The 23,338-nt window shown below is 36.1% G+C and overlaps 5 protein-coding genes across 5 annotated transcripts; all 5 read right to left on the bottom strand.

The window, feature by feature from the left end:
- Positions 1-4,660: 4,660 nt before the first annotated feature.
- Positions 4,661-5,261, bottom strand: LOC114156342 (ladderlectin-like). Its single transcript, XM_028036713.1, has one exon. The coding sequence runs from the start codon at positions 5,155-5,157 to the stop codon at positions 4,672-4,674; it is 486 nt and encodes a 161-aa protein (XP_027892514.1). The 5' UTR covers positions 5,158-5,261; the 3' UTR covers positions 4,661-4,671.
- Positions 5,262-11,033: 5,772 nt separating this feature from the next.
- Positions 11,034-11,911, bottom strand: LOC114156341 (ladderlectin-like). Its single transcript, XM_028036712.1, has one exon. It carries the CDS (start codon positions 11,778-11,780, stop codon positions 11,295-11,297), a length of 486 nt encoding a protein of 161 aa, XP_027892513.1. The 5' UTR covers positions 11,781-11,911; the 3' UTR covers positions 11,034-11,294.
- Positions 11,912-15,848: 3,937 nt separating this feature from the next.
- LOC114156512 (lactose-binding lectin l-2-like) lies at positions 15,849-16,584 on the bottom strand. The gene has a single exon (XM_028036996.1). It carries the CDS (start codon positions 16,503-16,505, stop codon positions 15,876-15,878), a length of 630 nt encoding a protein of 209 aa, XP_027892797.1. The 5' UTR covers positions 16,506-16,584; the 3' UTR covers positions 15,849-15,875.
- Positions 16,585-19,737: 3,153 nt separating this feature from the next.
- On the bottom strand, positions 19,738-20,296 carry LOC114156578 (lactose-binding lectin l-2-like). The gene has a single exon (XM_028037090.1). It carries the CDS (start codon positions 20,224-20,226, stop codon positions 19,738-19,740), a length of 489 nt encoding a protein of 162 aa, XP_027892891.1. The 5' UTR covers positions 20,227-20,296.
- Positions 20,297-22,549: 2,253 nt separating this feature from the next.
- Positions 22,550-23,122, bottom strand: LOC114156356 (ladderlectin-like). The gene has a single exon (XM_028036734.1). The coding sequence runs from the start codon at positions 23,100-23,102 to the stop codon at positions 22,614-22,616; it is 489 nt and encodes a 162-aa protein (XP_027892535.1). The 5' UTR covers positions 23,103-23,122; the 3' UTR covers positions 22,550-22,613.
- Between the last annotated feature and the right edge of the window lie 216 nt (positions 23,123-23,338).

The following is a 23,338-nucleotide window of genomic DNA, read 5'->3' on the forward strand; positions in this document are numbered from 1 at the left end:
CTTTGGCATCATTAGATGAACATAACAGACAACAATGGCGTCTGCTAGATCATAATAACTTGGGATTTTTGATTAAACATTTGAAATGTTTTTATTCCAAGACCAGTTGATTAAATAACTTCATTGATTTTCAACAAGAGGAACTAGTTTTAGTTTATTTTGAATGTTCTCTTATCTATGTGGTCCAAACTTCAAAGTTGGATTTGAAATAGATATAATAGCTGGCAAAAATACTATTAATGTTGAAATGTAGACACTTAGTCCAAGAGAAGTGTCCATGCCATGATATTGAACACTTGAATTGGAGTTTGCCGTGCATTTGATTTCTCTGTCTTGCAACTGATATTTTATGAAAAATACCTGCAATGAGGGTATGTGTATATTAAAGGCCCTATGTATAATTTGGATACTGTGTGGGTTTGAGCACTAATTCTTGCTTTTAAAGAACACTGAGGAGTAATGTCATCATTTCACTATTTTAAAATGTGTCTAATAAGTTACTAAAAGTTCCCAATTAACAAGATATCCATGTATATGATGAGTGTATGGAAATGTCTGGGTATAACTGGACACTTAATGTGTCATTAATGTAATTTACCTCACAACAGTACTTGAAGAACTGGGTACTCAATCTCTGCTCCACTCCAGTCAGGCAGATCTTAGAGTGGCAGCATAGTGGATTTGTAAAAATGTTGTGTTAATGTAAAAAGCCTGTTTGTTTCTCACATCCAGCAGAGAGCTGTGCAGTGCTGCGGCTCTTGCTCATCATGTAGAGCCAGATCTTTTAATTATTGTCTGCTTAAGCTGCAAAATCTAATCTAATAATATTCTCATTTTCAATAAACAAATATTAAAATTCCAGATCTATGATCTGGGTTCAAATTTAAGCACTTATGGAGGCCCTGAAGGTCTGGGGGCCTCAAGCAGTTGCTCAGTTCGCTTTGCCTTTGGCCACAGAACAATATCTGTCAATCCTTCAGCCTTCAGCTGAGCCATAATGCTGCAGCAAAAGTTCTGATGAAAATGAAAGAGAGAGATCAAACTTTCTTTCTTTTAACTTCCCTTCTTCGGGTCTCTGTTAATTCCAGATTAGATTTTAATATTTTACTTTTCAGGGCTGCACAGTGGCACAGTTGGTAGCGCTGTTATCTTGGAGGTCCTGGGTTCAAGTCCTGGCCCAGGTTCTTTATGCATGGAGTTTGCATGTTCTCCCATCAGTTGGAGCATTATACTGCCAGACTGTGACATGTGAATCAGTGGATGAAATTGGATTTCACTTGTCATGGCCCTTTGAGCATACATGGTTCCACTTCTTTGTTCTGCAGCATTTAGTGTGTAACAGAGAAGAAGAAATTTTTTTTTATCTCACACATTTAAGTTGATATTTTCTCATCAACACATTTAAAGAGTAACAATATCTGAAACCTGCCCACGCTTTGCAAACAAAGGTATTTATATAAGTAATGATGAAAAAAAGTCAGACTTTATAAAAAAAAATAAATAAATTGCACAAAAAGGTTTGCATGTTTTTTCGCTCATGTTCAGTTTAATATTTTCTGATCAACACATTTGAATAACTGAGTGGATTCAGAATTACATTCTCAGCAAACTGGTCGAGCTTTACAAACAAAGGCATATCTATCCGTGCACTGTCCATCATTCCAACCACCTCGCTCCAGCTGTATTTCCAGCCCATCTAAAGTTTTCACTGCACCTAGAGCTAAAGAAAACAAAGAGAGGAACAGGATCATGTTGTTTTCAGTCATACGTGCACACTGCCTGCTAGGACTGTAATGTGAAAAGTAACTGACTGCTGTCTTTTAAATCCTTCACAGAGTTTTTCTGCCCAGATGGTTTTGATTGGTCAAACACATTTCGCAATGGCTTATTCTTGTGAACAACATCTACGCTGATCATGTGGCATACCAGAGCTTTCATAATTGTCCATTTCGTACAAGTAAAGTTTTAATAAAGTACTTATTTTAGCTGAAAATTTTCGACTTATGGTTGTCATTTAAAATAGACTGTTTATATGTAATTACAGATCAGAGGTGGCAGAAGGCACTTGACAGTATCTTGTCATAGCATCTTGAACTTTTAAGTATTTTATCAAATTAGTCAAACTGCTACATATATTTTATTGAGTTTATATGACAATATGACAATAAAATATGACAATAACTCATTTTATTTATGTTTTTTTCTTTCTATTGAATTATTCCATCAGATGATTATATCGTCCTCAATGGTCTTGCTCTGCATTGTTGTACAAAGGCAAATTATGAAACACTGTAGTTTTCTTATAAGAACAAGTAGAAATACGCCTGTTTTAAAGATGCTTGTATATCCAGATTATTGTAGAAACCTACACAATCTTAAACAAACACCGGAGTTTGCTACACTATGCCATTGCTTCTTTAAGATTACCTTGTGCAGGTTCTGCAGAGGTCGGTCCAGTCAAAGGGTTTTTCACAGATACGGGGAAAATATGTGAGAACAACAAATTTTGTTCAGCTGTGTCAGTTGACAACATAAAACAAGCTATCTGCATGAGGTTTTACCAGCAGAGACCAGCTGCAACTCAAGGACATTCTTATCATTGCTGCACCTCTGGTAAAATGGAAAAGTAACAGTTGCTTATGATTGTTCATCGTTTGCAGTCCTATTAAGCCCAACATTATGGCTGTAATAACTGGGTAGTGGTAACCATATTACTTTTAATATTTCAGTTCTTATTTTTTTATATAGTTTATTCATTTTAGGGTTGTTCAAAAACAATCCAATATAGCATAAGAGTAAATTAAACAAGTTAAACCTGGGAAGAATACAGTATTAAGTTTAACAACTTAATACTTTTTCACAATTAAAAACATGATGAAAAACGTAATACTCTCATTTTCAAATAGAGATTTTGGATCTTTGGTTTGCAGTGGCACATTTGTTTTCTATATATATGTATATTGAGCCATTCTCAATAACTGGATTGATTTAATAAATATGTTTTTCATGATTTCAACTGTAAACCAAAATTGACTTCCTTATAAAGTTTTGAAATAACGTCTCACATACAAATTAGAAGCTTTACTGCCAGAGATTCAGTGGAAATCACCATAACTTTCTATTGTTGAATCCTGTATATTAACTGTTGTGCGAGAAGCACAAACAGAGGGATAAAGCCCTCTGATAAAGCCCTCCCATCATTTCATTTCTTCTCAGTTCCGAAGCTGGTGTGCACACAGTGCTCCATTCCACTGCTGTTGTTGGGTTCTCCTGCAGTCCAAAGACTATATTTTGCCACAGTCCCATCAGACCACATCCCACTGGCTTCTTTGTGGAGGTCAGAGAGGCCGATCCAGGGAACTCCTTGAGCAGGATCAAAGTTATTGATCAGGGAAATGACAAAATTGTGTTTGTCCAGATTGTGGATGGATACCAGGTTGGCTGTTTCTGACAAACAGTGGAGTACTGCATCAGCCCAGGTCATCAGCCATTGAAGCTGTACCAGAACAAGGGATAATTGCCACGTTCCAGCTTCACTTCTTGCTCATCTAAGACAGACCAAATAAGAGGAACAGGAGCATGTTAAGGTTTCAGTCTCTTTTGAAGACCAATTTCTAGTAGTTTCTATGGAAAGGTGTATGCTTCCACAGGAGAAGTTAATATGCTACTTTCTTTTATATTCCAGAAAGGGAGCTGTCTTCAAAGTGCTTTGCAGTTTTTTACTAATTTGATTGGTCATTTCTCAGTGACAGGTTTTTCTGGTTGAACACTACTTCATGGAAGTTAAAGGTCATGTATCAAACCCAATGAGCTCACGTTTACATCTTAAATTCAATATAAAAAATAAATATAGATATTTTTTGACATTCAGCAGGAATGACATCATTATTAAAACTGCTGTGTAAAACTAACAGTGTGTGTTTTTGTTGCACTGTAAACAATATTTTATTGCATGCACAAACTGTAGTACCGTCTGCAAGTGGGTATTTTATTTAATGCAAAGCCGAAGCAAAAAATAATTAATCTGAATAGATAAATGGATACTGACCTCTAGTGGCCAGGAAATATGATAAGCACTTCCTAAATTTCACATTTTTAGTTGCTGCATTCTGCATGTTCTTTTTTCTCGTTCACAGACTGTAGGAATATGCACAATAATATGTTCTCATAACCATACTAAACATAAAAGAAATTCTGAATAAATCAAAAATTGCAAAGTTCTCAGTGTGTTACATTGTCATTGTTTTGCATTCAACCAAACACTCCAGAATATTGTCTTCCTCATATTACATTGGACGTTCATTCTGATGTAAGTTCAAAACAAGTTAATAATTTTATATCAACTTTGAAACAGACATTTGCTATCATAATCTCTTTCAACACATTTGGTTTTTTGGAAATCGAAACATATTTCAGTCAAATTTCTTCAAAGCTTTATTTTTTCAGTTGATATTTCTGATAAGCACATGTAAGGAATAGCAATATCAGAAAACTGTGCAAGCTTCACAAAAAAGGAGTATTTATAAAGAATGATATACAAAGGTCAAAAATCATTTAAAAAAAACAACCCAATTACACAAAACCTTTGGCAAAAACCTTAATACTCCTGTTGAGTTTGATGTTTTCTGATCAACACATTTTAAACAACTGAGCAGATTCAGAATTACATTCTCAGCAAACCGGACGAGCTTTACAAACAAAAGTGTATTTAGCTCTGCACTGTGTGTCGTTCCATCCTTTCGATGGGCCATAGTTGGTGTGCACACACGGTTCAGGTCCTCCTTTATTGTTTGGTTCTCCTGCATTCCACAGCTTGAAGTTGAATCTAGACCCATCAGACCAGAAATATCTTCCATCGTTCTGAGCGTCAGAGAGTCCGATCCAGTTGGCTCCCTGAGCGGGATCAAAGTTTCTGATCAGCAGTTTGACAAAGTTCTCTTCTGCCAGACTGTGGATGGACACCAGGTTGGCTCCTTGGTTCACACAGTGCTGCTCTGCATCAGCCCAGGTCATCAAGGTGGCGACGTACTTGTAGCAGCGGCCATTGAATCTGAACCAGAACGGGGGACAGCCGCCCCGCTGGAGCTTCATCTCCTGTTTGTCTGAAGGAGCCACAGCAGCCAGAGAGAGACCAAACAAGAAGAACAGCAATATCATCTTGGAGTCTGAAGTTTATGATTCTGAGAGATTTCTATGTATTGCTGGAGTTTATCTGCAGGGATGAATGCTGAAGAGAGTTCTGGATAGACAGGAGTTCACCGGGTCTCTTTTATATTCCTCAGGAAGGACGTCAATCGTGTTCCTGTTAATGAGCTACTTTAATGTTTGTCTTGATTTCCCATAAAAACTATCTTTAAAAAAAACTCTTTATCAGTTTCCTTTCCATGGAAGTATTATCTTATCATTGTCGTTGTGCACACAAACATGTTTTCAAAAATCAGATGCACACAAAGTGCAGCAGATGGAGTTTGCATCAGATCATGCATCAGGTCACGGTTCTGTCTTCAGATGCAGCAGAAGAAGAAAAGCTGAAAGAGAAAAAAAAACCAATATTATAATTTTGGGAGCATCGGATGCTGATCCTGTCCCCCTTTGAAGAAGCAAAGTCTAACAATAACACAAAGGAATTGCATAGATCATAAGGCAATGATGGCTCCAAGTAACAATTCTAGGTTGCATTCAACACTGGAATAATTCTCTTTGACTCATTCAAAGGAAAAAGAAACAAAATCAAGAGGTACAGCAATATATTCTTGGAGTTTGACATTTTTGATTTTGAGAGATTTCTATGTTTTGCTGGAGTTTATCTGCAGGGATAAATGCTGAAGAGAATTATGGATAGACAGAAATATATATTTTTCTTTTGTATTCCTCAGAAAGGAGATCTATTGTATTCCTGCTAATGAGCTACTATAATGTTTGTTTTCAATTCCCATAAAAGTTTCTTCATAAAAACTCTTTATCTGTTTCCTTCCCGGAAAGTTATATTATCATCACGATTGTGCAAATATAATTGAGGATATAGATACCAGCTGCTGGTTGTCTTTATTACTTTCTCCGGTAACTCAGAACAAGTTTGAATACTAAAGAAGTAAATCAAATATGCTTGATATTAACATTATATTTATTCACTTTTTTTGTAACTGATGTTTTGAAATTGTTTTGGAACTCCAAAAACTTCCTTCTGAACACTTTTCACAACTTTATTTTGAACTGAGTTCACAACATTTTATTTTTTTACAAATTAAATCTCAGTGTTGGTGTTGCAGGTGTAAAGCGTAAGACTCCTAAATGGAGGCCTCAGTATTTGACACAGCGGTCACAGATTTGAGTCCTGACTCATTGATGTTTGCTGTCTGTCTTTCCCACCATTTCAGTTTCAAATAAATTCCACTACAGCCAAAAAAAATCCTTAAAAAATGTACATCACACATTCAGCTGTTCGGCACATTTTTTGAGCACCAGATCCAGACATAATTAAAACTTTGGAAGCAACATCTGACTGTAGCATAAAGGGCTTGTGTTGATCATAAATTAATAAAGACAAAGTTAGTTCCACGCAACTGTTCTAAATTGCAACTCATTCATAATTTAAATAATAATTACTTGTAGTCTATATAATTATGTTCAGAATTGATTTTGTGGTCTGTTCTCGGAATAATCTCTTTCCTGACCTTCATCCTTTTGTGTTAGATTTACTAAATAAATGAAAATAAGACTTCTGTTTGATTTTGCAGAATGTTTGGAGCAAATTTTCCTTCCCAAGTAGTTTGACAATGAAAGGAACTTGTCAACATGTGTATACATTTATTAATATAACACAAATAGCCTAAAAACATACTAAATAATAAAAAATATGTTCTTGTCCAATAGACCAGATATATGGTCCAATAGAAGTAATTTTGCAACAGAAAGCAATGTCTTGATTGTGCCCCATGTTTACAGATTGCAATTTAGGTCAGTAAGTAACATTTTATTTCTACATCACTTTTCACAAACATATAGATCACAATGAGCTTCACAAAGGCAAAAACAATTACAACAAAACAAAAACAAACAAACCAAAGAAACATTAAGCAAAAGTCTGTCTGAATAAAAATGTCTTTAGTTGTTTCTTAAAAGAGTCTGTGTAGTGGGACAGAGTTCCAGAGCCTTTGAGCCATCACCCGAAAAGCACAATCTCCACAGGTTAAATACAGGTTTGGGGTTCACTGAACAACATTTTCCATGAAGGCCTAAACCAGGGGTCTCAAACTCCAGTCCTCGAGGGCCGCAGACCTACAGTTTTTAGATGTGCCACAGGTACAAAAAACGCTGGAATGAAATGGCTTAATTACCTCCTCCTTGTGTAGATCAGTTCTCCTAGCCTCGCTAATGACCTAATTATTATATTCAGGTGTGGTGCAACAGAGGCACATCTAAAAGTTGCAGGACTGCGGCCCTCGAGGAGAGGAGTTTGAGACCTCTGGGCCCTAGACAAAGCTAAAGGATACAAAAAGTCAAGAATGTATTTAGGTGCTTGGCCATGGATAGCCTTGAAAGTTAAAACTAAAATTTTAAAATGAGTCCTCAAGTGTACAGGAAGCCCGTGCATGGAGGCAAGAACAGGAGTAAAGTACTATCCATCTCTGTGTCTGTGGTCTGAAGGATTCATTTCTTACTTTCAAAATGTTATAGGTCGCTATATAAGTAAAGATCATTTACCATGATTAATTAGGCAACTCTGATCCAGCAGACTTAACATATCATGTTTAGATCCACTGAACTGAACCCAAGCTCCTTCTTTGTAAAAATCTGTGACTCCAATCCATGTGAATTGCAAAGTTGCATGAAGTTCTCGATCAAAAACTTCACAAAGTTGTGTTTCTCCTAACTGTGGAAGGACCAGAGTTTAGATTTATGGCTCGAGCCTGTTCCAAATGTTTAGGCAGGACCAGGTCAGAATTATTTGCTTGATGGTCAGGCTTTGCTGGCGTGTTTAATAAGCTTGTAAAACATATAGAACAGTAAGAACCAAATGAGAGAGCATGATTTAAAGTTGTGTTGATCTACTTATTACAGTGTAAATAGAGGAGTACATACTTTTACCTGTTGAGGATATAAAGAAAATAAGTAGGTGCAGAAGTTAATCCGATGGTAACAAGTGCAGCACACTGTGGGAAATTTAGACAGTAAAGAGCTATTTTAAAAAATTAACCCGTCTAAATGTTTTTATTAGATGAAAACATGGTTAAATATAAATATACATTTTAATGCAATATTTTTTATGCACAAGATGGCGGCTTTTGAATATTTCGTTAAACTGGTTGAGTTATTAAATTATCCCCTCCTACACTGATTTAAAAAGAAAGTATTGCATAAAAATATGCAATATTCTTATGCGTACTGATTCGTGGGATAAGCCTCCATTGGTTCTAGAAGCAACTCTAATAAAATATTAGGCATTATAATATTCTTCCTAATATTTCCACAAAGAGGAAAGAATCAAAGAACAGAGAGAAAGCATTTTAAGTTGGATGTTAAAAGAGTTTATTACAATTATATATTTTACATTGATGGTTATATGACATACATATGGAAATACAATAAGCAATCACATTTCCATTTCTTTGCCTTTATGTTGTTGAAAAAAAACCCAGTTGAATCTAAACAGAAAAATCATCAAGAAAAGCAACACAATTAAGATTTTTATCCTTTTTAATTGTTTTGTGTTTAGGGACAAACAGTACAAGTTGCTCAGACAAAAGCTAACTGAGTGAAGCACAAACGATCATTGAAGTAAAAATTGCTTCCGTAGTTGGTGTGAACACAGTGTTCATTTCCACCTGCATAAATGGATACTGACCTTTAGTGGCCAGGAAATGTAACAAGCACTTCCTAAATGTCAGATTTTTAGTTGCTGCATTCTGCATGTTCTTTTTTTCTCGTTCACGGACTGTAGGAATATGAACAATAATATGGTCTCATAACCATACTAAACATAAAAGAAATTCTGAAGAAATCAATTTAGAAAATGGATGTAATTTTGGTACTTCTAACAAAAATAACCCTTAAACAAGGGAGGCTTGGTCTGACTCAGCTTCAAATTTCTACTGCAAGAGTTCATGAGAAATAGTTTGCATATAAAATTGTAAATTATGGCTGTAATTTGTGATGAACTTTTAAACTGAAAAAATATATATGTTTTTATTTGTAGTAAATATGTTTTTTGGGAAATAAAAATAAATGACAACTGTTTACATATAGCAGACCTGTGAAGTTTCATACATATGTATAATTATATTTTAAATAAAAAAGACAACTGTCTACACAAGCATGTGAAGGTCACCTTGTAGTTTTCATGGTCAGGTCTTATGCCCACCATAACCAGGCTGATTTTTTCCAAAACAAATTTTCGATATTCAAACCATCACAAGAGGGCGGCACTGACACCCTCCAGCAGAAGATGCTCCAAGAGCTTCCACAGTTCATAGCTGTGACAAAAACATAGGTGAGAGAAAAACATTCTGCTATGATTTTCTCTGATTGTTTTGGGTCAAACAGATGTTGTCTACAATTTACACACTCCAAGATTTTGTCAACTAAAGTGTCTAAAAGAATCAAGATTCTGTTCAAAGAAGAGGATTGCAATGTTTTAACATGCCTATGAAAAAATCTTTATGTAGGTCATCTGAAACAAAAACATAGAGTTTTGGCAAATATTCAGTGCTAAAATGGGACAGAAATGTTAAACCCATATTTTTGAAAATAATGCCATTCTACACATTTGATTAATGTTCTTTACTGAATCAGGTATGATAGACAAAAGTCAAACTTTGATGAAAGACAATTTGCACAAAATGTTTGCCATGTGTCATTCTGCATGCTTATTTAGATCATTTCTGATTAATACATTTGTGGATTCAGAATGACATTTACAACAAATATTTACAAGTAGTTTTTTTAGGAGGAGGTTTCCACTCACTCAAAAATAAAAAGACCCTCATGGAGAGTTTTCTGGTTTCTAAAAGTGTGTTTTCTTTACTTATAAAAATAATAGAAATATTCTCCGAGTTGACATCATACAAAACATTTAAATATAAACATTAATTTGTGGTAAAAAAAAACACAAAAAAAAACTGTTTCACTCCTTCAAAAACAATCAGATCAACCACAGCAGCTGCTTCTGCTTGTTAATCACAGCAGGAGGCTGACTGACAAGGAGGAGGGTCTAAGACAGGGGTGGGCAACTCCAGGCCTCTAGGGCCGGTCTCCTGCAACTTTTAGATGTATCTCCACTTCAACACACCTGAGTCAAATAGTGAGGTCATTAGCAGGACTCTGGAAAACCTGACTGCACTTGGGAGGTGATTCAGCTGTTGGATTCAAGTGTGCTTGACAAGGGAGATCTCTAAGAGTTGCAGGACACTGACCCTCAAGGACCAGGATTGCCCACCCCTGGTCTAAGAAAACAAACAAATAAATAAACAACCATAAATTTACCATTCAAATAATCTTGGATCTGTAACATTAATAATTTAGCAAGAAAATAATTAATCTGATTCTTAATAGGCTAAAACAGTATGTGGATTTCACTGACAAATAGACTTCTAAGAAGACTGCAGTTTGTCAAAAAGATGTTATTCGCTGCTCTTCTTAATATCACAGTATGATTGTGCAGTGTGTCAATCAGTTTATGAACTGGGTTTGAGTTCTTGTGCCCCAATTTGGTTTTATTTTGATCAATCTCCATGATCCTATGACATTAACACGTGAACAAATCAAAATAGCTCTTTTATTTCACTCAGATTTCTTTAATGCACAGAAGAGAAAAAATTAGTGTTAATAGTTAAACTGCAAAGTTCTCAGTGTGTTACATTGTCATTGTTTTGCATTCAACCAAACACTCCAGAATATTGTCTTCCTCATATTACATTGGACGTTCATTCTGATGTAAGTTCAAAACAAGTTAATAATTTTATATCAACTTTGAAACAGACATTTGCTATCATAATCTCTTTCAACACATTTGGTTTTTTGGAAATCGAAACATATTTCAGTCAAATTTCTTCAAAGCTTTATTTTTTCAGTTGATATTTCTGATAAGCACATGTAAGGAATAGCAATATCAGAAAACTGTGCAAGCTTCACAAAAAAGGAGTATTTATAAAGAATGATAAACAAAGGTCAAAAATCATTTAAAAAAAACAACCCAATTACACAAAACATTTTGCAAAAACGTTAATAATCATGTTAAGTTTGATGTTTTCTCATCAACACATTTAAATCAATTGAGCAGGTTCAGAATTACATTCTCAGCAAACCGGACGAGCTTTACAGACAGAGGAGTATTTGGCTGTGCACACTTTATCATTCCATCCTTTCGATGGGCCATAGTTGGTGTGCACACACGGTTCAGATCCTCCTGAATTGTTTGGTTCTCCTGCATTCCACAGCTTGAAGTTGAATCTGGACCCATCAGACCAGAAATATGTTCCATCTTTCTGAGCGTCAGAGAGTCCGATCCAGTTGGTTCCCTGAGCGTGATCAAAGTTTCTGATCAGCATTTTGACAAAGTTCTCTTCTTCCAGACTGTGGATGGACACCAGGTTGGCTCCTTGGTTCACACAGTGCTGCTCTGCATCAGCCCAGGTCATCAAGGTGGCGACGTACTTGTAGCAGCGGCCATTGAAGATGAACCAGAACGGGGGACAGCCGCCCCGCTGGAGCTTCATCTCCTGTTTGTCTGAAGGAGCCACAGCAGCCAGAGAGAGACCAAACAAGAAGAACAGCAATATCATCTTGGAGTCTGAAGTTGTTCTGAGAGATTTCTATGTATTTGTTGGAGTTTATCTGCAGGGATGAATGAAAGCTGAAGAGAGTTCTGGATAGACAGGAGTTCACCTGGTCTCTTTTATATTGGTCAGAAAGGGTGTCTATCATGTTCCTGTTAATGAGCTACTTTAATGTTTGTTTTAATTTTCCATAAAACTATCCATAAAAAAAACTTTTTATAGGTTTCCTTTCCATGGAAGTAATGTCTTATCATTGTGGTTGTGCACACAAAAATGTTTAAAAAAATCAAATGGCCATAAAGTGCAGCAGATGGAGTTTGCATCAGATCATGAATCAGGTCACAGTTCTCCTGTCTTCAGATGCAGCAGAAGAAGAAAAGCTGAAAGAGAAAAAAAAACAATGATATTACAATTTTGGGAGCATCGGATGCTGATCCTGTCCCCCTTTGAAGAAGCAAAGTCTAACAATAACACAAAGGAATTGCATAGACCATAAGGTAATGATGGCTCCAAGTAACAATTCTAGGTTGCATTCAACACTGGAATAATTCTCTTTGACTCATTCAAAGGAAAAAGAAACAAAAAAATCAAGAGGTACAGCAATATATTCTTGGAGTTTGACATTTTTGATTTTGAGAGATTTCTATGTTTTGCTGGAGTTTATCTGCAGGGATAAATGCTGAAGAGAATTATGGATAGACAGAAATATATATTTTTCTTTTGTATTCCTCAGAAAGGAGATCTATTGTATTCCTGCTAATGAGCTACTATAATGTTTGTTTTCAATTCCCATAAAAGTTTCTTCATAAAAACTCTTTATCTGTTTCCTTCCCGGAAAGTTATATTATCATCACGATTGTGCAAATATAATTGAGGATATAGATGCCAGCTGCTGGTTGTCTTTATTACTTTCTCCGGTAACTCAGAACAAGTTTGATTACTAAAGAAGTAAATCAAATATGCTTGATATTAACATTACATTTATTCACTTTTTCTGTAACTGACGTTATGAAATTGTTTTGGAACTCCAAAAACTTCCTTCTGAACACTTTTCACAACTTTATTTTGAACTGAGTTCACAACATTTTATTTTTTTACAAATTAAATCTCAGTGTTGGTGTTGCAGGTGTAAAGCGTAAGACTCCTAAATGGAGGCCTCAGTATTTGACACAGCGGTCACAGATTTGAGTCCTGACTCATTGATGTTTGCTGTCTGTCTTTCCCATCATTTCAGTTTCAAATAAATTCCACTACAGCCAAAAAAAATCCTTAAAAAATTTACATCACACATTCAGCACATTCGGCACATTTTTTGAGCACCAGATCCAGACATAATTAAAACTTTGGAAGCAACATCTGACTGTAGCACAAAGGGCTTGTGCTACAGTCAGCCTTGAAAGTTAAAACTAAAATTTTAAAATGAGTCCTGAAGTGTACAGGAAGCCAGTGCATGGAGGCAAGAACAGGAGTAAAGTACTATCCATCTCTGTGTCTGTGGTCTGAAGGATTCATTTCTTACTTTCAAAATGTTATAGGTCGCTATATAAGTAAAGATCATTTACCATGATTAATTAGGCAACTCTGATCCAACAGACTTAACATATCATGTTTAGATCCACTGAACTGAACCCAAGTTCCTCTTTTGTCATTCTCAGGCTATATTCATCAAACGATTCTTCCTCCTTCTGTTTGACTCTGCTTATCTCAGTGTAGTTTGCTCTGCGTTGATATCTTTGAACTGTCCTTGCTGCTAAAGCATTAACTCTGTTTGTTAATTCATTACTATTGTGTGCAAGAACTTGAGGAGGATTCCCTGCTAATAATGGGTTCCAGTCCCCTCGAACATGATGCCAGTCACTGCCTAGAGCAGTCATCCAGGCTTGTTGAACCTCATGTCCGTTTAAATGATAAGATTCACGTATGTTATTCATTTCTTCAACAAAGCGGTGCACATCCTCTTTAAGAGGTGTGATCCCTTCTAACGCCTTTTTTATATCCTCCAGGGTCCACGTTCTATATACCAGAATCGTGGGCGCTGCTCCATCTTCTCCTGCATTAGGATTCGCTACCTGTATCATGGGATAGAGACCAGTTGTGTGTGGCTGACTATCTGGCTCTTCTAAAGGGCAATGTGGGGGAGGGAGATAAGGCCCACTGGGAGCTGTGGCTCCCTGCACCAAAGTTTCTCCCCAATTCTTAGACCACTTAAAGTTTGCTTTTTGTGATCTAGTGATAGGCCCCTCACCACCTTTCTCCTCATATTGTGGGGGTGAGGGTAAGTCGGGATATAGTTTTGTAGTTTGTACTATTTGTTTCTCCCCTTCTGTTTTGTTATTTTGGTATCTGTTAACTTCAGCTACTTCCCCTCCCCCTCCTGCTGCTTGCTGCTCCGCTGCCTGCCTTTTCACACTCCTAAACCCTGTCTCATCATCTTCCTTCCTATAGAACATCAAATTTTTTGATTTCATTTCCCCCTCTTCTCTTTTTTGTGCTAATTCTAACCAAAAGCTCACATCCTCATACCCTTCTTTACGCATTTTCTTTTGGTTTGACTTTGTTTTTTGTTTTATTTTATCCTGCAGTACTGTTAGTTATTGTGAGTTTAGACGGCCGTCAAAGTTATAGTTTGTTATTCATTTATCTAAATGTTTTATTTTATGCGGATCCTGAATTTCAACATATTTCCAGTCATTTGTTTTTAAACTGTCTGTTGGCTTATTCTTACTTATATTTTTCCCCATTTTTTTTATAAAATTTAGCCCAGTTTGTCGACGCCTAGGGAATCCTAAAAACTGGGGTTCTGTTCAGTAGGCCAGCAATTGAAACAACCTGTTGAGGTAACCCACGCTTCAACTCTTTCGAGTGGGGGTTCTTACCTCTGCATCCTCAAGAGGTTTGCTGGTTACAATCCTACTGTTTTATATGAGGCAAAATACCAAGTGGCATTTACACCTCCAATCACCCGCACAATCACACACTTGTTGCGGACTTTAAGCGCCTGCTTCGCCGGACTCCGCCGTCCGTTCCAATTACAATTTTAGTGCCTGATTTAAATATTTTTATTGTTGATTAAATTTTATTATTATATATCGAATTGAGGAAATTTTATTGTTGTTATCATTTTATTATTACTCCGAATCTATTAAATTTTATTATTCTCGTTTTTTCCGGCTGCGAAGGACCATATAAATGTCAGGTCTAAATACCTATTAGAGACAATTTTACACAAACACAGGAAAGACAAGAGAGTTAGATTCTTTGTTTCTCGCGAGGAGAACGGACAGAGATGTGCTTTCAGTTACAAATCTCCTACCGCTCTAAAAAACACATCTCCCGCTCCTCTGTTTTATTGATTTTAGGAACCCTATCACAGAGAGCACTGCAACTCTGAAAGGGTGGGGTCAAAGCATTTTAGTTGCAGTGCTAAATAACAATCACTAACTAAACACATGTTATCTACAATCTAAATCCTTCCTGCTCCAGACACTGCGTCGAATGGGACACGTTGTATAGCTTCAAAGCAACGGCTTTGTAGCACAAAGAACAAAGCAGAGTTTCCTCCAGGGTTATAAAACTCAGCTTGGAACAACTAACACCTCCATTAAACAGGGAGTCCTGCTGCGAATATCTGTCACCTCCCTCTTCCAAGGAGGGATTAGGAAGAAATCAGAATTAATAAACACACAGAAACATTATCTAAATGTAACTACAAGGCTACATAATACAACAAATATTTGATAATACTAAAAATACAATTTATCCAACAATTTGCTTACTGATTCGTGGGATAAGCCTCCATTGGTTCTAGAAGCAACTCTAATAAAATATTAGGCATTATAATATTCTTCCTAATATTTCCACAAAGAGGAAAGAATCAAAGAACAGAGAGAAAGCATTTTAAGTTGGATGTTGAAAGAGTTTATTACAATTATATATTTTACATTTATTGTTATATGACATACATATGGAAATACAATAGAAAATCACATTTCCATTTCTTTGTTGGCTTTTGTTGAAAAAAAACCCCAGTTGAATCTAAACAGAAAAATCATCAAGAAAAGCAACACAATTAAGATTTTTTCCTTTATAATTGTTTTATATTTAGGGACAACCTGTACGAGTTGCACACACAGAAGCAAATCTATTTGAGCACACATGATCGTTCCAGTAAAAATTGCTTCCATAGTTGGTGTGAACACAGTGTTCATTTCCACCAGCATTGTCAGGCTGTTCAGAATTCCAAAGGGAAAATGTGTATTTAGACCCATCGGACCACATCCACCCTCCTTCCTTATGAATATCAGTGAATCCAATCCAGGTCCATGACTGAGTAGGATCAAAGTTCTTGATCAGAAAATTGACAAAATTGTGTTCATTGAGGCTGTGGATGGAAACCAGGTTGGCTCCTTCAGACACACACAGGAGCTCTGCTTCTCCCCAGGTCACTCTTGAGCCAAAGTACTTGTAGCAGCGACCCTCGAAGCTGAACCAGAACAAGGGGCAGCCGCCACGCACCAGCTTCAGTTTCTGTCCATTTGAAGGAGGCTCAGCAGCCAGAGCCAGACCAAACAGGAAGAGGAACCACATCATCTTGGATCTCGATGCCTCTGAGGTTGAGGGCTCTGAAGTTCTTGCTGGAGTTTTTCTGCAGTGATGGATGTTGAAGAGAGTTCTGGATAGACAGGAGCTCACCTGGTTTCTTTTATATTGGTCAGAAAGGGCGTCTATCATGTTCCTGTTAATGAGCTACTTTAATGTTTGTTTAGATTTCCCATAAAACTATCTTAAAAAAAACCTCTTTATCAGTTTCCTTTCCATGGAAGTATTATCTTATCGTTGTGGTTGTGCACACAAAAATGTTTTCAAAAATCAAATGCCTATAAAGTGCAGCAGATGGAGTTTGCATCAGATCATGTATCAGGTCACAGTTCTCCTGTCTTCAGATGCAGCAGAAGAAGCAAAGTCTAACTATAAAACAAAGGAATTGCATAGATCATAAGGCAATGATGGCTCCAAGTAACAATTCTAGATTCAACACTGGAATAATTCTCTTCGACTCATTCAAAGGAAAAAGAAAAACAAAAAAAAAAACAAGAGGTACAGCAATATATTCTTGGAGTTTGACATTTTTGATTTTGAGAGATTTCTATGTTTTGCTGGAGTTTATCTGCAGGGATAAATGCTGAAGAGAATTATGGATAGACAGAAATATATATTTTTCTTTTGTATTCCTCAGAAAGGAGATCTATTGTATTCCTGCTAATGAGCTACTATAATGTTTGTTTTCAATTCCCATAAAAGTTTCTTCATAAAAACTCTTTATCTGTTTCCTTCCCTGGAAGTTATATTATCATCACGATTGTGCAAATATAATTGAGGATATAGATACCAGCTGCTGGTTGTCTTTATTTCTTTCTCCGGTAACTCAGAACAAGTTTGATTACTAAAGAAGTAAATCAAATATGCTTGATATTAACATTACATTTATTCACTTTTTCTGTAACTGACGTTATGAAATTGTTTTGGAACTCCAAAAACTTCCTTCTGAACACTTTTCACAACTTTATTTTGAACTGAGTTCACAACATTTTATTTTTTTACAAATTAAATCTCAGTGTTGGTGTTGCAGGTGTAAAGCGTAAGACTCCTAAATGGAGGCCTCAGTATTTGACACAGCGGTCACAGATTTGAGTCCTGACTCATTGATGTTTGCTGTCTGTCTTTCCCACCATTTCAGTTTCAAATAAATTCCACTACAGCCAAAAAAAATCCTTAAAAAATGTACATCACACATTCAGCTGTTCGGCACATTTTTTGAGCACCAGATCCAGACATAATTAAAACTTTGGAAGCAACATCTGACTGTAGCATAAAGGGCTTGTGTTGATCATAAATTAATAAAGACAAAGTTAGTTCCACGCAACTGTTCTAAATTGCAACTCATTCATAATTTAAATAATAATTACTTGTAGTCTATATAATTATGTTCAGAATTGATTTTGTGGTCTGTTCTCGGAATAATCTCTTTCCTGACCTTCATCCTTTTGTGTTAGATTTACTAAATAAATGAAAATAAGACTTCTGTTTGATTTTGCAGAATGTTTGGAGCAAATTTTCCTTCCCAAGTAGTTTGACAATGAAAGGAACTTGTCAACATGTGTATACATTTATTAATATAACACAAATAGCCTAAAAACATACTAAATAATAAAAAATATGTTCTTGTCCAATAGACCAGATATATGGTCCAATAGAAGTAATTTTGCAACAGAAAGCAATGTCTTGATTGTGCCCCATGTTTACAGATTGCAATTTAGGTCAGTAAGTAAAATTTTATTTCTACATCACTTTTCACAAACATATAGATCACAATGAGCTTCACAAAGGCAAAAACAATTGAAACAAAACAAAAACAAACAAACCAAAGAAACATTAAGCAAAAGTCTGTCTGAATAAAAATGTCTTTAGTTGTTCCTTAAAAGAGTCTGTGTAGTGGGACAGAGTTCCAGAGCCTTTGAGCCATCACCCGAAAAGCACAATCTCCACAGGTTAAATACAGGTTTGGGGTTCACTGAACAACATTTGGCCTAGACAAAGCTAAATGATGCAAAAAGTCAAGAATGTATTTAGGTCCTTGGCCATGGATAGCCTTGAAAGTTAAAACTAAAATTTTAAAATTAGTCCTCAAATGTACAGGAAGCCCGTGCATGGAGGCAAGAACAGGAGTAAAGTACTATCCATCTCTGTGTCTGTGGTCTGAAGGATTAATTTCTTACTTTCAAAATGTTATAGGTCGCTATATAAGTAAAGATCATTTACCATGATTAATTAGGCAACTCTGATCCAACAGACTTAACATATCATGTTTAGATCCACTGAACTGAACCCAAGCTCCTTCTTTGTAAAAATCTGTGACTCCAATCCATGTGAATTGCAAAGTTGCATGAAGTTCTCGATCAAAAACTTCACAAAGTTGTGTTTCTCCTAACTGTGGAAGGACCAGAGTTTAGATTTATGGCTCGAGCCTGTTCCAAATGTTTAGGCAGGACCAGGTCAGAATTATTTGCTTGATGGTCAGGCTTTGCTGGCGTGTTTAATAAGCTTGTAAAACATATAGAACAGTAAGAACCAAATGAGAGAGCATGATTTAAAGTTGTGTTGATCTACTTATTACAGTGTAAATAGAGGAGTACATACTTTTACCTGTTGAGGATATAAAGAAAATAAGTAGGTGCAGAAGTTAATCCGATGGTAACAAGTGCAGCACACTGTGGGAAATTTAGACAGTAAAGAGCTATTTTAAAAAATTAACCCGTCTAAATGTTTTTATTAGATGAAAACATGGTTAAATATAAATATATATTTTAATGAAAAATGTTTTACTTTAGACTTGTACAAAATGTCCAAGATGCAGCTTTTGAATATTTCTTTAAACTGGTTGAGTTATTAATTTATCCCCTCCTACACTGATTCAAAAAGGAAATATTGCATAAGATTATGCAATATTTGCATGCAATTTAAATATTGCATAAATATTTGTATTGCAAAATATTGCTTAAATATTGCAATATCTTCCAATATTTTTGCAAAATATTGCAAAATATGTTATGCAATATTTTTCATTTTGCATTTGCTTACTGATTCGTGGGATAAGCCTCCATTGGTTCTAGAAGCAACTCTAATAAAATATTAGGCATTATAATATTCTTCCTAATATTTCCACAAAGAGGAAAGAATCAAAGAACAGAGAGAAAGCATTTTAAGTTGGATGTTAAAAGAGTTTATTACAATTATATATTTTACATTTATTGTTATATGACATACATATGGAAATACAATAGAAAATCACATTTCCATTTCTTTGTTGGCTTTTGTTGAAAAAAAAAACCAGTTGAATCTAAACAGAAAAATCATCAAGAAAAGCAACACAATTAAGATTTTTTCCTTTATAATTGTTTTGTGTTTAGGGACAAACTGTACGAGTTGCGCAGACAAAAGCTAACTGAGTGAAGCACAAACGATCATTGAAGTAAAAATTGCTTCCATAGTTGGTGTGAACACAGTGTTCATTTCCACCTGCATTGTCAGGCTGTCCAGAATTCCAAAGGGAAAATGTGTATTTAGACCCATCGGACCACATCCACCCTCCTTCCTTATGCATGTCAGTGAGTCCAATCCAGGTCCATGACTGAGTAGGATCAAAGTTCTTGATCAGAAAATTGACAAAATTGTGTTCATTGAGGCTGTGGATGGAAACCAGGTTGGCTCCTTCAGACACACACAGGAGCTCTGCTTCTCCCCAGGTCACTCTTGAGCCAAAGTACTTGTAGCAGCGACCCTCGAAGCTGAACCAGAACAAGGGGCAGCCGCCACGCAGCAGCTTCAGTTCCTGTCCATTTGAAGGAGGCTCAGCAGCCAGAGCCAGACCAAACAGGAAGAGGAACCACATCATCTTGGATCTCGATGCCTCTGAGGTTGAGGGCTCTGAAGTTCTTGCTGGAGTTTTTCTGCAGTGATGGATGTTGAAGAGAATCCTGGAGAGGCAAAAGGGAGACTGCTTCCTTTTATAGCACCAAGAAAGGGCGTCTGCATTGTTATGTAATGGTTAAATGTTAATGCATCTATTAACATGCCCATCTACACACAGCACCATAGTTTTTTGGACATTTTTTTAACAGTTCACCTGAAAACATGTTTAAATATATATTACAGATTTTGGGGTAACGTTTTGACTGTAAAATCTCAGATTTGTTGATTAAAATAAATAGGAAATTATTTATATTCCATAAAGGTAAAAAAATCAAAGCACTTTAATTATTATTTTTTTTATCATGTTGTGCTCATTCCATACAAAGTGACTTTAGTTTGGAAAAATGTGGAGAAATTTTCCTCAGAGTCAAACTAACCATTGGTCACTAAAAATAATGCAAAATGTGTAACTATAAATTTGTATATGTTGACAAAATTATCAGTAACATTAATTTTGCTTAGAAAAAGTGCAGGTGTGCCAGACAGTTATTGCTCAATCATAATTTCTTTGTTCGGTTCCTGTAAATGCTATTGATTTACCAGGCACCTTTATCGGTTCTGGTTTTAATGAGGATGTAAAAGTTCAAAAAGATGAGGTTGAGCCACATTAGACAGGTTAACAATGATTTAGTGGTTTTTTTGCCGCCTGTGAGACGCATAGCTTTATGTTGATGAGGGAAAGGTGGGGTTGAATGTCAGCCTGGGGGATTGATTAAAAAGGCTTCTTATCTTATTGGACAACAAATAACTTTATTTGCTGAATAAGAGCAATCAGTTCAACAATTACAACTACTCTGTGTATGTATTTAATGACAAAATTAAAATTGCAAATCAATTTATAAAGGTTTATTAAGCAAGTACTTTATAAAAATCAAAGAAAATATTATAGGAAACAAATAACAACCTCCAAAGCTATGTAGACCTATAGGGTGTTTTAATCTTAAGAGGTTTATATTAAGAGGTTAATATAAACCGTAGGAAAGATGTAATGTCAACCCAATCCTGTACACTCTATCTGCCCAGGTAGCTGGGACTTTTTTGTTGTTTCTGCTCCATTCTTGTGATCCTTGTCCCTCCCTTCTGTGTCCTTCTGCAGTTCCACAGAAATTGTCTCTTCCTCATTCTCTTCACTCCGACTGGTATCATCCTGTCCCTCTTTTACAACTCAGCGACCTTGTCTGTCCCTTAACAACAAGGATAAACTTTATAGCACTATTGCAAAGAATGAATGATGTTAGAACAGAAATACAACATAAAACTCAGCTTAGGAAAAGCACTAAACACACAGGAAATGGATTAATGACTTTATTTGTATTTCTTTTGAGCTGGTAAAAAATATATATTCATAGCTTATTAATATAAAACAAAGACAACTGTATAATCTGTATATTGAGATCTTATCCATTTTAATTGCGACACAGCCTTTCCCCTAAAATGTTAATAAGATGTTAAGCAGATTAATGTTATTTAGTTTACATTGCTGACATGCTGCCTTTAATATGTGTGACTTTAACATATCCAACACACAAACACACACAATGCCAAGCCTGGGCAGAGATGATAGAGACAGGCTGTTTTCGCTAACTTGCTGTAGTGTTGCTGCTTGGTCCCAGTCTCAGACTGACCCAGTTTGATATTTTATTGCCCGAAGTGCCAGATCAGCTGGGATGGTGACTGCAAAGACAGTAGTGACTTTTGTTTATGGGGTTCAAAAGAAAACAAAATCAGGAGATTCTGCAAATCTCCCGAATCCCCAGTGGCCAACCCACCATTCTTCAGGTTAAATTATTTTAGTACCAAATAAAGTACCAATTATACTCGGTGTGCTAATTATAGATGTACAATTTATATTTGTTTTAGTATAAAATAACTTACCTAACCTAAAAAGCATTGCAAATATTTTATTCTTATTAGGTGAATGTAGTTTGATGGATTAAAACTCAAATGATTTAAGATGTTTTTCTCATTCCTAATTAAACCTGTGAAACATGTCATCTCATCTCTATTATGGTCTTCTTAATAGTCCTCACTTCATACACAGATGGAGATAATGACATGATTAAAAACAGGGACTTTGAAACGTTTGAAATAACATATTTAAAATTTGTTATTTTATTTTACAATGGTTATTACAAATGAAACTCTTTTCTTACAGATGAAGTGAAAAATCTTTTTCAGCACAATTTATCAACTTTTGTTTAGAAGATCAAGCCTTTCATAAAGCTCTTATAAAAATCGTACAAAATTAGAGGATATAAAGACATGCTCATGGCAGCCAGGTTTTATAATTCTAAAAAAACATGTTGTTAGCTATTGCGAATCCAGGCGAGCTTTACAAACAGAGGAGTAGTTGACTGTGCACACTTTATCGTTCCATCCCTTGGATGGGCCATAGTTGGTGTGCACACACGGCTCAGATCCTCCTCCATTGTTTGGTTCTCCTGCATTCCACAGCTTGAAGTTGAATCTGGACCCATCAGACCAGAAATATGTTCCATCCTTCTGAGCGTCAGAGAGTCCGATCCAGTTGGCTCCCTCAGCGTGATCAAAGTTTCTGATCAGCATTTTGACAAAGTTCTCTTCTTCCAGACTGTGGATGGACACCAGGTTGGCTCCTTGGTTCACACAGTGCTGCTCTGCATCAGCCCAGGTCATCAAGGTGGCGACGTACTTGTAGCAGCGGCCATTGAAGCTGAACCAGAACGGGGGACAGCCGCCCCGCTGGAGCTTCATCTCCTGTCTGTCTGAAGGAGCCACAGCAGCCAGAGAGAGACCAAACAAGAAGAACAGCAATATCATCTTGGAGTCTGAAGTTTATGATTCTGGGAGATTTCAGAGTTTTTATCAGAGTTTATCTGCAGGGATGAATCCTGAAGAGAGTTCTGGAGAGACTGGAGTTCTGTTTTCTTTTATATTCCTCAGAAAGGGCGTCTATCATGTTCCTGTTAATGAGCTACTTTAGTTTTTGCTTTGATTTCCCATAAACGCTGTCCCTTATAGGAACTCTATCTATTTTCTTAACACGGAATGATAAT

Source organism: Xiphophorus couchianus, chromosome 13, assembly GCF_001444195.1.
Source record: "Xiphophorus couchianus chromosome 13, X_couchianus-1.0, whole genome shotgun sequence".
NCBI lineage: Eukaryota > Metazoa > Chordata > Actinopteri > Cyprinodontiformes > Poeciliidae > Xiphophorus > Xiphophorus couchianus.